This window comes from Chaetodon auriga, chromosome 8 (assembly GCF_051107435.1).
Source record: "Chaetodon auriga isolate fChaAug3 chromosome 8, fChaAug3.hap1, whole genome shotgun sequence".
In the NCBI taxonomy this organism is placed as follows: domain Eukaryota; kingdom Metazoa; phylum Chordata; class Actinopteri; order Chaetodontiformes; family Chaetodontidae; genus Chaetodon; species Chaetodon auriga.
The window spans coordinates 7,220,001-7,236,723 of record NC_135081.1 but is presented as its reverse complement, the minus strand read 5'-3'; the positions used below and the strand labels follow the sequence as shown (position 1 = coordinate 7,236,723).

General features: G+C 43.3%; 1 protein-coding gene across 1 annotated transcript in view; it reads left to right on the top strand.

Moving 5' to 3' along the window:
- The window catches only part of klhl32 (kelch-like family member 32), a 26,884-nt gene continuing 10,161 nt past the window's right edge, over positions 1-16,723 (top strand). Inside the window, exons 1-6 of the mRNA XM_076736544.1 lie at positions 1-185; positions 1,654-1,775; positions 4,365-4,545; positions 9,135-9,242; positions 13,350-13,448; positions 16,355-16,570. Of these exons, the coding sequence (XP_076592659.1) occupies positions 1,753-1,775; positions 4,365-4,545; positions 9,135-9,242; positions 13,350-13,448; positions 16,355-16,570 (627 nt within the window). The 5' untranslated portion in view covers positions 1-185; positions 1,654-1,752. The remainder of the gene's footprint in view (positions 186-1,653; positions 1,776-4,364; positions 4,546-9,134; positions 9,243-13,349; positions 13,449-16,354; positions 16,571-16,723) is intronic.

Sequence of the window (16,723 nt, the reverse complement as noted above, 5' to 3'; positions counted from 1 at the left end):
AACAATTTAGGTGCTACAGTGTAACCAGCATAGTGTTCCTGATAGCTGAGCGCATCTGCTCGCCACTGCGCTCCTCTGTCCTCTCGCCGCCGATGTAGAAGACTCCAACCTCGGACATCAAATGAGAGTTGACACGGCGGCGGCGCCGGAGGGGACGGGACTCAATCACCACACATTCATATGAGGTGCGTAAGCTTGTGGTACATTAAGAAAAGATGGAACTGAGTGCGGTGAATTCTGTAAACTGTAAGGTGCTCTCAACGTCAAATTATGGCGTGGATTGTCTGAGTGCGCCCTGAGAGGGTTGCAACAGGGTTGTTGCGCTCCCACGGAGGAGCCTGTCCTTCGTCCCTGTAGTTTGTGGACCGAGGCGCTGGCCTGTTGCTAGGAGACCTTTTGACAGCTGGGAGCTTTTGGAAAGTGACAGTTGATGCACTAATGGTGTCTGCTTATCTGGCAACCCAAAACCTTCCTGCCCCTCTCCAAATCCAATCCAGTTGCGCGCTGTTCGCCGGTAACCCCTAATTGCCTCTTGTGCGTAAAAGACGACATTTACCACTGTGGTTGTTTTCAGTCAGGAGATTAACAGTGTTTTGCAGGGAACAATGGCCTACTTGTTGTGATTATCGGATCCTAAATATATCCACCTTCCGGATATGTTTAATCTTTTCTGAGGCCAGAATGATGGCAACTCATTATGTCTCAGTTAGAGGGTATGGACTCTGCTGCTGAATTTAATGTCATCTGCAAAAACTTCATACCTGTAGCCTATTGAGGACATTTATGGAGATAAATAGACTAAGAGATGAGGAAGAGAATATAGATTTGCTGTGCTGATGTAATTTACACCACATGGTTTCCAAGTACATTTGCTTGATTTTCTTTCTCTTTGCTAAAAATCCCACCATTAAGAGCTTATGTAGATAAAGCTATGAAATGTGCGCAGCATGTATTGGCCTGTTTGCGGGTTGGATGGAGGAGCACAGGATAAGCTCCTTCTCTCCCTCATCAGTCAATTGCCTGTGGCCATGTGTGTGAAGGTCACTCATACACAGATCGATAACTAGATCTCGCTGGGGACTCCACTCAAGAGCAGCCAGCAGCTACACTCAGCCTGCCTACACTTAAGGTGAACCACATACATACAGGCTTGCTTCTATAGAACAGCCACGTGAGAGAACCTGGGGTGACTAATTGTATGGTGAATACATCGCAATCAGAGCAGCTTGGATTTCACGGTGCATCTGTGCTGACCTCTGTTTCACTCTGGTGCTGCTGTATCTAACAGGAGACAAGGAGGGATATCAGATTCAGGTGTGTAGCGCATTATGTCAAGGTTGTAGCTACACCAGAGGGACTTGGTGTAATTTAGACTCCCAGCTTGTTTTGAGAAGTGCTGATCTTGTTTATTTCCTTCTTGAAGTCTAGCTGGCGGTGGCTGTTGCAGCCTCTGCGTTATACATGAAAAGGCCTCCAAGGAACAGCTGTAAGGATTGTGAGAGTCAAGGCCAGTGTAGCTGAGAGATGGGAGAAGTCAGCATTAGGCTTGACGCGTGGCTGCATCCCTTCACACGTCGTGCAGGAGGTTGTCACAGTGCGGCTGGGTCGAGTGGATGGACTGAGTAAAGCTGACGTCCTGCTCTGTCCTATCAGGCTGATGTATGTTCCCGGTGAGGAGACTACAGTCCTCCGGAGCCACATAGCACCACCCCTCCAATTCCACCGCCATCTCCTCTATCTTTGTCCAGGGGCATGCCTTCTGAACCCAGCCTCAGGTAAGTGGCCTGGTCCGTCCATACATACTGTACATATATATAATAAAAGTGTTGCATGATACACTGGCTTTCTGTTTTTTATGCATCTTTTCTTTGGATGTAGTGGAGATTGACAAGGGTAATCCCATTTAGAGTAGAAAGCTGTATACTCTATATATTTGTCACTGTCAGCAAATCCTATGAAAGGACCAACGACCTTTTCTCAATACTGTCAGTAAAGCTTGTCTCTAGGGCTCAACCTCAAGCCCATTCATTTCTACTGAGGGTGCTTTATACTGATGTAAATCTTTCAAAACGGGTCATAAATAGAAGTAAATTGTGTATTTGTTGGAGACCATTTTTGGTTGTGAATGGTGCACAAGTGAGTATTAACAGCAGCAGGATGGTGCCTGTGTTCATCATGGTGGCTTATTTATGAGTGTTTGATAGATGTGTGAAAACCGCAGAGCTCTATGGCACAGAGGATTAAAATATATCAGACTTTGGCAACAGAGCCAGCACTTGTTCATAGGGTCTGCTCTGGTTTTGGTCTTTTCATGGGATTTGTTGATAACAATATAGAACATTGTCAGACTTATTTAGAACTGGTTTGCCCACACTCTCCGTTTTAAACTAGATTTTTTTAAAGCCACCATGTGCAGGATTTTAAACATTTCAGACTTTGGTGCTTCCCAGTGGTAGTGTCCAAAAGACATTGCAACAGACAGCAATGCTGCTGAAAAATGCTATAATCGCATTGTGGCTTTAAAGGAAAACTCTCAGTTTTATAGATCAAGGTCAGTTTTCTGGTCATGAGTCCTATTCAGTCTGTGAAAACAGTTGCGTTACTGTACGTTTTCTGTGGCTCTGTCATCTTTGTTTGAGCTTAGAGACCACAGTGTTTTAACTGCAAGCCTCGGGGCGTGAAGTGTGAAGTTGCTGTTGCTTGCATTAAAGGGAAAACTGTCTCACTCTGCTTCAGTTTTGGCAAAATCTACCTCTTGTGAATCATTCAGTGCTGAAGTGCTATAAGCAAGTGCTATACTAAATCACTGGAATAGCCCTTTAAATGTGCACAATCATCATAGTCTACACCTTCAACCTGATGGAAGTTATACAATGATATTTTTATCTTTCCTTTTCATATATTCATTATCATCAAGGACATCCAATGCTCCCATCCCTTCTCAAAGCCCACACACCATTTCTCCCTCTCTGAGTTGTAAAATCATGTAATTTCCCTCTTCATTCATCTAGCATGGCAATTTTGTCCCTTTCTCCCCTGGCTTTTCCCTCTGGCAGAGTCCAACGACCAAATAAACAGCCTGACTCATCAGTCATCCTACCTCTGGCCTGTAGCACACACGCACCCACCCACACACACCCATTATTTCCCCTGTCTTACACCCCGTCACCATGAAGGTGACAGAGCAAGCCTCCTGGCAGACAGCAGCATTTAGAGTGACTGCTGCAACTGCAAGTGGACAGAGATGGATTTGGATGGACAGGGTGGCGTGCTGCTGATGGATGGGTACAAGCGGAGGGGCTGAGGATGGGTTGGAAAACAGGGTATATTTGGTGCTACATAGGTCCACAACAGCCCATCAGTCAGTCAGTCAGCCACAATCTTTCAGACATGTTCTGTAGTCAGTGTATTTGTCACATCCACCATAAAAAAAAAACGATCTCACTTGAGGACTGTGAGCGTACTGATGGGCAGAAAGTGTTCTGTGTAAGTGTGGGGACATAATGGAAATGTCATTCATGGCAAAGAATTTTGTGTGAGTAATAAAGTGTCACTTGCTTACGCTGCATTTAATTTAATTTCATTATTTCTTTTCAAATTTGAAGAAAAGAAAATGAAAATTTTGACATTTATTTTAGTTATTCTTTTCAAATTCAAATCCAAATTCAGACATTAACCTTTTACCACTTGCCTTTCTCTCCATGAGACGCTCACACCATGTACAACTTTCAAACACTGCTATTGCTATGACAGCATAAATGTGAACATATATATGTATCTATAGATTACTTTCTTGCCTTTTTGGTCACTGGTGTCATTTTCCAAAAGACTGCATTGTCATAAAAATATTAGAGGTACAATGAATTGAGGACTATGACTGAAAGACTGAAAGAGTCCACAGCTAACAGCTCTGTTGGACTTCGGCCCAGTGGAGCTTTGAGCTAAATGCTAACTCTAGCATGGCAACATGCTCACAAAGACAGTGCTAATAATGCTGTTGTTACCATGTAATATCATGCATTAAACGTAAGTTAAAGGATTCATTTCATTTCTAATTAGCAAAATTAGTCTGTTTGTTTTCATTTAGGCAGCCTCTCCTCAGTAGGGATGTAGTAGCTGTAGTTGCAGTAGTCACAGTACAGTCGAACCATATAACCAAAGTAGAAGTAGTGATAGCAATCGTGCCAGTAGTAGTACAACTAGTAGTTGATATAACTAGAGCTTTGTCTCACCTGCAAGTCGAACTCCAGCTTAACCACATATCTTCTCTATTTGTGTGTGTGTGTGTGTGTGTGCGTGCGTGCGTGTGTGTGTGCGTGCGTGTGTGTGTGTGTGTGTGTGTATGTGTGTGTGTGTGTGCGCAGCAATAGGGAGATGCTGACAGGACAGAGGCTCTGTCAGTCAAAGTCCCACCAGGACTCGGTCCTCTCTGCCCTCAACCAGCAGAGGAAGGATGGCTTGCTGTGTGACGTCACCCTGGTCGCCGGCGAGCAGAAGTTCCACGCGCACAAAGCCGTCCTGGCAGCGTGCAGCGATTACTTCAGGGTGAGTCCTGGACCCTACACTGTAAAATGTACCTATATTTGACAAACGAGCATATGTAGCTGAACAGGAAGATGATATGAGTTTGGGATTAAACGCGCACCTCCTTTGTTTTGTATGTACAATGGTTAGGCTGATGTAAAGGATTTGCACAAGCTCAGTCAGGCAGTGGATCCCGCTGCTGATGTGATGGAGGTGACAGGAGCGTGTTATGTAACCATCTTTAGTTGGTAAAACCACCACAAAACCTGTCTTACTCTGCTCACTTCATTAGCACAGATTATTAAAGGAGGGTTTTAGTGTCCCACAATGGTCTACATGCTGTTTCGGGGCCTTTACATGCTGCCAAGAAAAATAAAAGTCTTGGACAAACTCAAATTTAAAAATAAAATGTGAAGTGTTTTTTTTTTAGAATGAAACTGCTCAGGTTTGCATGTACAGATGGTACAAATTGCTTCAGTCTAGGTTAAAAATTCTACAGCAGATCATCCTTTCCCATCCCACCTGGATTGAGCCTTAATGTTTGAATTCGCGTGGTCTCTCGCCGAGGCTTCTGTCTGATCCGAGTTAAGACACAGAGGTAGCTGCAGGTAGACTCACGCTGTCAGACAGCCAGACAGGAGACAGGGCCTCACAGGGAAAAGTGCACCGATGAGATTTGATTTACGGACACTGAGCAGATTAGGAGGAAGAAATTAATCCCTCTTGAAAATGAGAGGCAGATTAAATATGTCCAAGTTGCCCAGGGATTACTCCTCCTGTGTGTGAGCGTGCGTGTGTGTGTGTGTGTGTGTATGTAGCTTATTTTTACTTCTTTCTGCAGAGAGTTGAGGGTGGGCGAGTCACACTCCTCTCCTCCTTTTGTTCGTCCTCTTCACTTTTGTTCTCTTTTTGTTCTCCGGCTCCGTTTTTAAATGCCGCTCTTTCAAGTCCCAGCTGAGCCGAGCAACACTGTTGTTCCAGCACTCGGGTTATTAGATCAGCCTGTTACAGCGAACAAGAAAATTCACTCTGCTGCCCTGCTCTTGTGTGGGGGCTTAACAACATTATCTCCAGTTTGTCATCTGACTCCACTGCTGGGTTTCATTTAGTTCATTTAGTGAGGAGATGAAGGTGCCTTGTGTCGTGAGAAGTGACTGTGTGGCTCCTCTCCCTCTCTCTGTGCCTCTCTCTTTCACACTCAGACTCACATGTAGCAGTGATTATAACACGTTATCGAGCCCAGCGGACGTGAGAGATCGTAATGAAATACCTGACCAAGCGTGAGTTGTTTACCTGAGACTTGTCCTGAATGTGTCAGCTACTTCTTCCAATGCCGTCACATTACTAAGACGTCTGAAATCAGTCACACCAGCATCACACACCACCCCCAGCGAGAGCGCCCACACACACGCACACACACACACGCAGGCACACACGCTGAATCTCTGCTTGCTTTCTTTGTCATAGAGAGAAATAGCGTCTGCTAGCCCTGCAGCCAGGACAGAGCTCATATCAAAAGCTAGCTTTGTCTCAAAGAAACATGTCACGCTGCATGCACGGCGTGCACTGCACACAACTCTGCTGCTTTAACCTCTTTATGGGGGCAGTGATAAAACCCTAATTCCACAAAAGTTGAGACACTGTGTGAAAGGAGTGCAAATAAATGGTTTGAGTGAATGTTCCTGTGTCCTTCCAGGTATTTACAGGTAGAAGCTTGGTGAGCAACAACAACTTGTTGAAGGATTAGACCATGCATACAAACATCTGTATGGGCTTGCCCATTATATCTATATGTTGTAATATAGAAGCAACTGTTGTCATAGCAACAGATCCTTAAGCTTAAATGTAGAACGGTGCAGGCTTTTCCACAGTCAGCTTGATCATGAGCAGGCCTTTAAGAGTGAGCCCCACACAGGACCTCATTTTCAGACACAGCCGGTTCCTTATCTGAGAGGGATGATGACAAATGTTGATGTAATTATGGTTTTAAAACAAGAAGTTATCAGTTATCAGATCAACGTTGGCCATTTCTATTTGAATGATAAAATGTGTAAGATGTGCTTGCATAAGTACAGTAATCTTTACTTATCTAAGTGCATTTCCTTAGATTATGCCCCTTTAGTGAAAATTGCCCATACAGTTAATCTAATTTTAAAGATGTTTTGAGTTTCATTTTAGAACTAGAACATTTGAGAGACAAGATATTGGATATTGTGGCTGGCAAGAAATTATATTATGAAGATCCAAGGTACAGAGATTAAGAAAACATAAAGTTCACTAGCAGCGGGCTTCCAGTCAGCTTTACAATAAGTGAACACACTAATTGTGCACACATCTCTCAAGGTCTCACTTAATTGACCCATAATAACTGTGGATGTGTGGAAACTGTAGAAACATTGTGGAGCACGACATAAAACGCAATAATACCACTAAGAGTGACACAAATGTGAAAAGGGAAATCATATGACCAGCAGTCAGCCAATCATATGATCAAGCTTTCATTTTTTGTGTTCCTTGTGTTTAAATAAGAGAGCATTGTTACTGAAGACAATGTCATCATTTCAGCCTGATAACAACATTTTAGCCTGAATAAGTGTAGCAATATGTGAGGAAGGTGAATGAAGGCAACACACAAACATATCAGAATAATTTACTCAAGGTTTTGTGTTTCATGGTCCAGATTACGGTTTCATGAGTTCTTCTACCTTTCCAAAAGGAAAAGTCTGTAATGCACCCTGAGCCCTGATCACATATCCGCACTGGTCTTTAAAGTAGCAGCTGAGCCTTGAGCATCGCAAGAGTTCTTCTCTGTGACCGCTTATGATATCTGTCTGATGTATCTGCCTGTGAATATAACCATAGACCCTCAGAGAGGGGCTGATATTTGGCTCACATAAAAATCACCTCACAGTAGTATCTCACTGGGTGTGTGATGGAAGGGATAAGTGCTTTCTGCTATGATCACAACAAGCAGACACATAGAAATTCTGCTGGCAGGCCAGGCTAACTGCAGTGCTGCACCCTCACTGCAGCATCATGTGAAAGGACTGCAGTGAGCGGGAGTCTGTGGTTCAATGTGTCTTTGTGCTGGATCTATATCCCAAGTCAGAGGAGCCATCCGTCACCACCAGCTCGCCCTCAGCTCCTCCACCAAGGTCAGGAGCATTTGTGCCAGAGGGGAACAGCTCTGCGAACACTCTCAGGGTGCCCTCCCTCCTCCTCTCCACTCACACGGCAAACGTGCACAAACACGGATGTAAACATGCAACGCATAGGCAGTTTCTTTGTTACGCTCCGCCTGTGTCTCTGTTCAACTTTCTGAGTTTTGCACTCACGCACACACTGACCACAGCCTAGCCACCCTCACACCCCAGGTTTAGCCACAGGCCTTCCTGTGCTCAGTGGACCAGTGGATTTTTAATTAGCGCAGTGGTGAATCAACAAGGCTGAGCTCTGAGGAGAGATGTGCGGGCCTTGGTTAAAACTGAGCGTGGCCTCAAGTCAACCCTGTCCCATACATCATCGTCATAATACAGAAGGGCCGTTCGCCAGAGGAGAGGGCCGCTTGCGCCTGGTTAAAGTTCATGCGTGCTATGAATCAGGCAGAATCGGATGAGTTTTGGGAGAAACGGATGTCGTTTTTGTGACAGAAAGAGATGCCATGCTTACTGGCCAGCCGGAGGGGCTTCAAAGCTCATGATTCTGTTATACGCTAGTCTGGAGAGATAGTGCAGAGTGACTGTGCTACAAACCATGATTTAAGAGATATGTGGTATTGCATGTTAGCTGAACACTGGCCTTCGGCAAGGAAAATGTGAGGAAAAGTTGCTGTCTATGAGAGCTGGAATTGCTTTTCAAAAGCAATTTATGGTTTCTGCTCGTCCCATAACAATCCAGAAGAAAAATCCAAAGTATAAGCTTAAAAGCTTCATAACCTTGCTGTCCTGCATAACTGAAAAGACAGGTAGTCGAGCTGATCTCCATCGTGGCTACATTTGACCCGTCACCCTCCTCTCACTCTTCCCTTCCATACTGCCGCTCTCTGCTGGTCGGCTCTGATCAATGGCTCTGTCACCCTCTCATGGTGTGACACCGGTCAATAGCTTTGATTAGCAAGCAGCAAGCTGGACGCAAGCACAGCAGGGCCAGACTGCAGACGCTGCGTCCACTGCTTTGATTTCACACGGAGAGTGGCGTGCATTATGTGTGACTGTGTATGTGTGTGTGCATGACAGAAGGAGAGAAAGACAGATGTAGTCTGTAGCACAGAAAGTACTGATTGTGCTATTTATTGCTGCTGACCTCCCAGGCCAAGGCAGGTAAATCAATACAGAAAGGCTCCAGGATGTTGCGTATTGCAGGTTTTGATTGACTGTAATGCGTTTTTTTCAGCATGTACACATACAGAAAAAAAATCTCAGTCTGTCTGTTAATATTGGAACAACAGATACAATATTATCAGCCTTCAGAATCAACATTGAAGGAGTGGAAGAAGGAAGCTGGATTGATTTTACCATCGGTCTGTGATTACTTAACATTTTTTACATCTGTTTTTCTCTTGTTCTCGTGTTGCCTTAGCTAACTTTCATGCTCTGGCTTCCTGTCATCAGGCTATGTTCAGCTTGTGCATGGTGGAGAGTGAAGCAGACGAAGTGACTCTGCAAGGAGTGACCAGCGTTGGATTGAAGCACGCTTTGGACTTTGCCTACACTGGACAGGTGAGTGTGACCCAGAGAGTATAGAAAAGAGCATTGCCTACAGAAACTGACAGCCATTGACAGGAAATCTGGGGAGAAGACATCAAAACAAAGCAAAAACACTTAACTCAAGGTCATGCATTTAATCTTTCACATAAATGAGAGCACCAAAGTATTATCAGTCACCAATAAAAGTGCCCTTATCATCAAATAATGGCGACATGGCCAACCTCACCAAGCACGTGTTACAGGCTTTCCTTCACCCGTGAACCTTCACGTGGCTAACAACAAAGCATGCAGGTTAGTCTGCATCATCATCAACTAAGACCATCACTTAACAACACGCTAACTGAAAACAAACTGCTAATAACATGCCTACATTAAAACTACACATTCTGCAAAATAGCCCCTTTCACACTGTTTTATTATGATGCTGTACATATTCTATTATTCAGTTAGTATGGATGCAGTTCAGTTTGAATGTTGTTATATATTATCATCAGGTAGTTTAATTTACAACAATGTTACACATGTAAAAGCTCTATCTGCAAGTAACGAGTAACTACAAAGTGCATCATTTGCCTCTAAAATGCAGCTGAATAAAAGTCTAAATGAGCAAAAAAAAAAAAGAAAAAAAAGAAAGGAAATACTCACGTGAGTACTTGAGAGTTGTTCTTATGTGCAGTAGCTACTTTTCACCATCGCCAAATATGTCACCAAAATAAATCAAAACGGGGCATTTGCAGATTACCACTTTAATCTCAGCAGCTGAAGCTGCAGCATGCCTTTGGACACAGTGTTATCCAGGACTGTGCAGGTGCTGTATCAGATTTGACCATAAACTGCCCACTGCTCTGTCCTCTGTAGCCACACTGCTGAACATTATTCCGGGTTTCCAAATAAGAGAATTCAAGAAAGCAGAAGTAAAGAGCACAGTACTATATTTCCATACTGAAGCAGCGAGACAGTCATGAGAGCGAAGTCACTGCTGTTGCCTTCTCATCCCGTCGGCAAAGAATAAGTGTGTGATTATTTCTAATAACCCTTCTTGACCTTGTTAGTGTCGGCGATGCTCGGTCCAATAAGCAGCCCAGCGGCTTATGCAGCACACTGAGAGGCCAGGAACTTTGTAATTACTCCTAATTTTATTTCCACAGTGGAAATGAGCAAAGACTGAGTGGTTGGGCAGTGTAAGTAGGTCAACAGCAGGCTTGCAAGCCGCCCTGCTTTGGTTGGCTCAGCTCCTGTCTGCCTAGAGGAGATGATAGCAGATGAGATGAGGGCAATATGCTTATCCCCACACCGTAAATAATGACCTACTAAAAATCCTTCAGCCACATGTCATAGGCCAGCAGTGTGAGGGGAGGACATGCTGCCACTGGATGTTCTCAGACCGGAAGTCAGTTAGTAACTTCAGTGAGACCTGTACTGTGAATACTGTGGACCTCTCCATCAATTAAAGCCCTGAAATACCCTGCAGCGTTCCCACAGGTTTATTACCCAAGGACACGTCATCCTTCAGACTATAAATGTATTTTTCTGAGCTGAAAGAGTGAAGTGAAGTGACCCTACGTGGGGTCAGATCATGGGTAGAAGACTTCTATATTCTGACACACGAGCGTCTCCTTTCATGTTGTCTTCTCCTCCAGGTGAAGGCTCGCAAGTAACAAGTGCAATAAATGTCGGTTTACACAAGAGCTCAGCACACTCCCACACTGAGCCTGCCACTGTGTTATAAAACTGACTTGTGCCGTGTGAGGTTGAAGTGCTTTAACTGTAGTGGGCCTCTGGAGCAGAGAGGAGAGCCAGGTATGAAGACCATTCACTTACAGTTCCAGAAGCCTGTTGCTGATCACCTGTTTACCTCGGCTTATATTCATCTAATGAAAGAAGTGGTAATGTTTAAAACAGGCGTTCTCCCCGAGTTTAGTGTTCGACTTAATTTAAGAGACACTCTATCTGATTGGTGAGCAAAGATTGCAGCCTTTCTATTGTTACTGAGGCTCAGTGTATACAGATTCCAATACTGGAAGCAAAGAACCACTTAGTGTATTACTGCTTTCTAATATGCTAAGCTTATCAAAGCCCATAGATTGAACTGGTGTTTGACTGGACCACTGCCCATGCATGGCAGGAAACCATACTGTGATCAATGTGCAGATGCTGCTAATTGCAGAGAAAAAAAACTCTGTATCAGAAAAGGTTGTTGGGTTTTTTGGTAAGTGGCTTTAGGAAAAATATTTTTCAGAAACAAATTGCTTGATGGTTTCCAATGAACTGTTTCTATGAATGCTGAAGTGGCCAAATAATGTGTGTATGCGGCATAGCATGTAATTAAGCACAGAGGCTGATGTCTGTCGATTACAGTAAGTGGAGAAATGTGCACTGGGACAAAGCAGTACATTTCTGCTCAGATTTGTTCTATCCAGATGAAAAACTGCTGCTTTTTCTGCGTTCCAAAATCCTAAATAATGAGTAGGCTGTAGCAGAGATGATACCCATGAGTGCTGCTTAACAATATTCAGCCCACTTCTGTATCAACATTAGTGAGAGGCGAGGGAGACAAATGATGAAGTCATTTTTTCTCACTTTCACGACTGATGCAGTCACGCCTCTGTGGCTATGTAGGGCAGTGCTGCTGAATGGATCATCAAAGGTTTGTTCCTGCCCTTTCAAACAATGCCACATTTCACATGGAGTAGGTGAGTCCACCGTGTGATGGGTAACACGGTGCGTGTTTAGTCTGATTGAGCAATTACTCCAATGACTAATAGAATATTTAACTCCATGTGGTTCTGTTAGTGTGCTGAGAATAGGCTCAATAAAGAGCAGTTTGCTCTCATTAAGTACAGGAAATATGAACATATTACAGAGCTTTATGTTGAGCGCATATGAGTTGGTGTTAAGGAGGAACCAGAAGGATGCTTTCAGCTGCTCTTCATTCAGCTCAACGGGGGGCATTTTGGCAGAATCAGGCCTGCAATAACCAGAGTTAGAAACATTGCTTTTGAATTGGAATAGTTTCCAGATTACTAGTTACCTTGTTATATAATAAGTAATGTGACTATTTTAATTACGCCATTAAATTATTGCATTTGATTAGTTTTGTAACAGTTGTTTTAAACCTAGCAATAAAGCTAAAAGTCCTTAAACCAGGCCGTGTAAACACTGACTGCACATGATTAGCAGATGAGACGAGGTGCAAATTCAACCAAACGAACTAATCAGAAACAATGAATTTTAGCACAATGAATGGAGCCTGTCTCACTGTCCTGCTCTTGGTGGTGTTTCACTCAAATATGTGCCAACAGCTTTGCAGACCCATGTTGTCTGGATGCTAAAAGAAGGCTTTCCTGCACAGTGAAGAGATGCAACACAGCAGAATGAATGTTATATTCTACATAGAAGCTTTTTACCAAAAAGAATATATTCTGATGTAACCCCTTTGTCATCACCAGCATTATTAGTAACTGTAATTTAATTACATTTTTTGTCAGTCACTGTAATGAATTACAATTAAATGCATTATGTAATTTCATTACATAACATTGTGACATCAAACTAATCACTCCCAACACTTGGAATAATTGCCTGAATACATTGTTTTGCTGGGTTGTGTACTACAGTTGATGGTCGTGTAATGATGACTCGAACACGTCGGTGGAGGAGTTACTTGTTATGCCGTTCAGTCTGACAGACTCACTGTCCTCGTCTCTATTACGTCATCTAAAACATTTTTAAATAAGCTGGAATACAGACTGAATTCTCAGTGACTCTAAACTAAAATCCACCAAAAACCAAACCAATCATTGCCAAAATTTTAATACACAAATGAAAGTGCTGACCTTACAACACGTACTAGATGAAAAGTTAGGGGCATCATCAAAGTAATTAGTTACTACAGTCCATCCAGTAGTTGTTGAGGACTGTTTCTCCAACAATCGACCAACCAATGGTCTAACATCATCACCCACTCAGTAAGTCAGGGACAGACTTCTGTGTTTCTGGACTAGCAAAGCAAGTCCAGCCCTACTAGAATGATATAAAGTCACTGAGTCTGATAAACTGAAACTGAAGTAGAACAGAATCAAATGAACTCCACTGACCTCGGTCATCTCCTCTGGACAGATCCTGCTGGAGCCGGCGGTGATCCAGGACGTCCTGTCCGCAGGCAGCCACCTTCAGCTGCTGGAGCTCCTCAGCCTCTGCTCCCACTACCTCATCCAGGTACACACACACACACACACACACACACACACACACACACACACACCACTGTCCTCTTGTGTGTGCGCTGAAGACATAATAAGAGGAATCTGAGAAATAACCGCTTCACGCTGGAGGTCCAATGAGGTTAATGGAAATCCTGTAATATCATGGAGTTTTGAGAGGTGTGTTCCACTCAGGAACGGTCGGGTGATTTAATTCTGTCTGCACTAAAGATCAAGGAAATATACAAACGGGCCACTTAACTGCAAGTGGAATACCTTTTATGTTGTGACTCATTTCACACGTTTATTGTATTAGTGTCAGAATCCAATCTCAACTGCACTAGAAACCAGGAAGTATTCTTTAGACAAACAGCAGAGCAGCATGATTTGTGCTGTCTTTGGAAAATGATGTTCTGTACAAGACTGTCACACTGGCAGCTTAATTTTTATGACAAGTACTGAGTACAAGTACTGACATGGCCTCTTCATCCTGTCACCTGTAATGGAGTGAAACACTAGTGAAAGGCAAGAGCAGCCACCTTCAGGCTGTCACCTGTCCCAGCGTGATTACAGTGTTATGTGACCCCCTGCAGTACAGTTCTGTCACATGTGCCTCTGCATATACAGCCCTGGGACGCTCTGGAAAACATAAATAAAAACAGAATGCAATCTTTGCAATGCAAAAAAAAAAAAGAAAAAGTGCATGTCTGAGTCCATGCAGTGACAGTATAGTAAAATGCCTCAACAGTTTGGGAAATACACTTATTCACTGTATTTCTGAGAGTCGTGCAGCACAATTGCAGTAGCGTTAGCTTGAAAGAACAGTTTGACATTTTTGTGAGAAGCACTTAAAGTTGTATTTGTTTTCTTGCTGGGATTTAGAAGATCAATACCACTCTCTCATATCTGTATGCTGAGTGAAGCTAGGAGACAGCTGAGCTTAACATAAAGACTGGAAACAGGGGAAACCAGCTAGCCTGGCTCTGTCCCGGTTTAACACAATCTGATTTGTAAGAATGACAAGTTGGTTTTAAGGGGGATTTTATTTCCTGTCGCTCATTGGAGTCTTGTTTTTGTATAGATTAAACAAAGACAACATGATTTAGTGAGCTTTAGGGAAGGTGGTTACACAGAAATAACTGTCTCCGGGCTCTAGTTTCACATTCAGCATACAGATATGAGAGAGTGGTATTGATCTTCCCATCTAAATCTCAGCAAGAAAGCAAATACAGTTTTAAGTGCATCTCCCAAAAATGTCAAAACTGTTCTTTCAAGCTGACATCACCGCAGAGTTAGATGTCAAAAGTAACTGAAAAAAGTGCTGTAATGATGAAAATTTAACAATGTCCAATCGACTGCAGTCTACATTTAATGGTGCAGTGTGTTTGCTCCTCCACAGGGAGGTTAGAGCTGGTACACATTCAGGCTGTTGATCAAGGACACTTCAGTGGGGTGGATGCTTGTCAGCATGAGTCCAGGTCTCTTCAAGATCTGGGCCACCCCGCTGGCTGTTTCATGTATTTTATCACTGAGACCAATATGGATCTGTTGGAACAGAGGCGAAGTCAGCCTACAGTCCTCTGGGTGCGCTGCCAAAAGCTGCTGTCCAGAAAGACAAATCAGGTTGAGGTGGTTGCAGAGCAGAGTCACTCTGGGGTATCTGATGCACAGTGTTACATGCAGTGTTTCTTCAGTCAGTTACATACATATGCATACTCTTCAGTGCAAGTTATATGTACTGCTTCAGCTTGTGCGTCTTAATTCGCTGTCAGCACACATCATCTTTTTAGACTGTATTTTACCGTCTCAGTCTTTGCAGTTACATCACAATAGTAAAGTTAGCTCAAATGTGCCATCTGGTGGCTGCAAAAGCCTCATCTCTATCGATTTGTAGTGACCAGCCCACACCTCAGCATAAACAAAACAGCAAATAAGTCATTGATTTTTCTCTTTGTTCATCTCTGTACCGGCCAACATCCTGGTTTTCACAGCACGTCAGCTTTATTTGGTATGTGGTTAGAGTGCATAATGGACGGTAAGCCTTGATCAGTGACATTACACACTACACCAATGGATTGAAAATCAGATGTATCGCCAGTCAGGATCATCCAACTCCAATATGATGGATACTGATGTGCAGAACTCAGTTAATTGAATATTGAACAACTGATCGACGCTATGAGTGTGTGTAGCGCTATGAGTCCTTTGTCTCAAATGATTATATTGACATTTTTTGATTGGTGTGTCTGATAGCTGCTGTTGTATTTGTATAATCAACATTCTAATATTCAATGATCTTCAATCACATGTGTTTTAAATGCTGATTCAGGGATTTTTAAAAATAAGATACACACTGCATACTTTTTTCTGTAACACAGCAGTGGTAGTAAAATTGAAATGTACTGCATTTCGGTGTGAAATATGTTCTTTAAAAACCAGATCCATGAAGGTATAATGTTATTACAGGTTGAACAGCACTAGAGGGGGATGTACTAACTGATGCAGGTTTGTACTGTAGAGTATGTGCTGAAGGAGAGCCAGAAGATGGCAGTCTTATTCCGCTAGTCAGCCTTCATTGTTTGTTATTTACCCTCTTTCTTTCTGTCTGTCTCTACATCAGGCATCTGTAATGTTGGTACTCAACTATGGGATTGAAATCAGCTCACGGTTAATGTATACATACTGCATATGTGCACCTTGTGTGTGTGTGTATGCATCGGGCTGATTTTGCACGTCCAACTCCTCCAGATGAGTTGAAAAAAGAACAGAACATATGTAGAATTGGTCAATTTGACATATCCTGATGGACTGATGACGATAATAAATGGAATCTTAAATATGTTGCCTTTTGACTAAACCTCTTAACGAAAACTGATGGTGAGTATGTGCATTCATCTGTATGTTTATGCATTCACCCTGCAGGAACTGAGCAGTGTGAACTACCTGGAGTTATACCGCGTGGCCGACCTGTTCCACCTCCCCGCCTTAGAGGAGGCTGTGGTGGGCTTCCTGGTGGAGCATCTGTCTGAGCTGAGCCAGAGCAGGCAGGACGAGGCCCTGCAGCTGCCCTACCGCCTCCTCAGGGAGGTGCTGAAGAGCGACCGCCTCACTTCCCTGAGCGAGGAGGAGATATGGAAGGTACTGGAAGTGTTTGTGTGTGTGTGTGAGTGTGTGTGTGTGGGGTGATGGGTTTTCCATGCAAGTAGAGACATGGGATGCAGTATTAAGCTGTTAAAGTGCAGTGTTATGGAAATATTTTGATAGAAAATAAAGTGAGAAACAATCATCTCA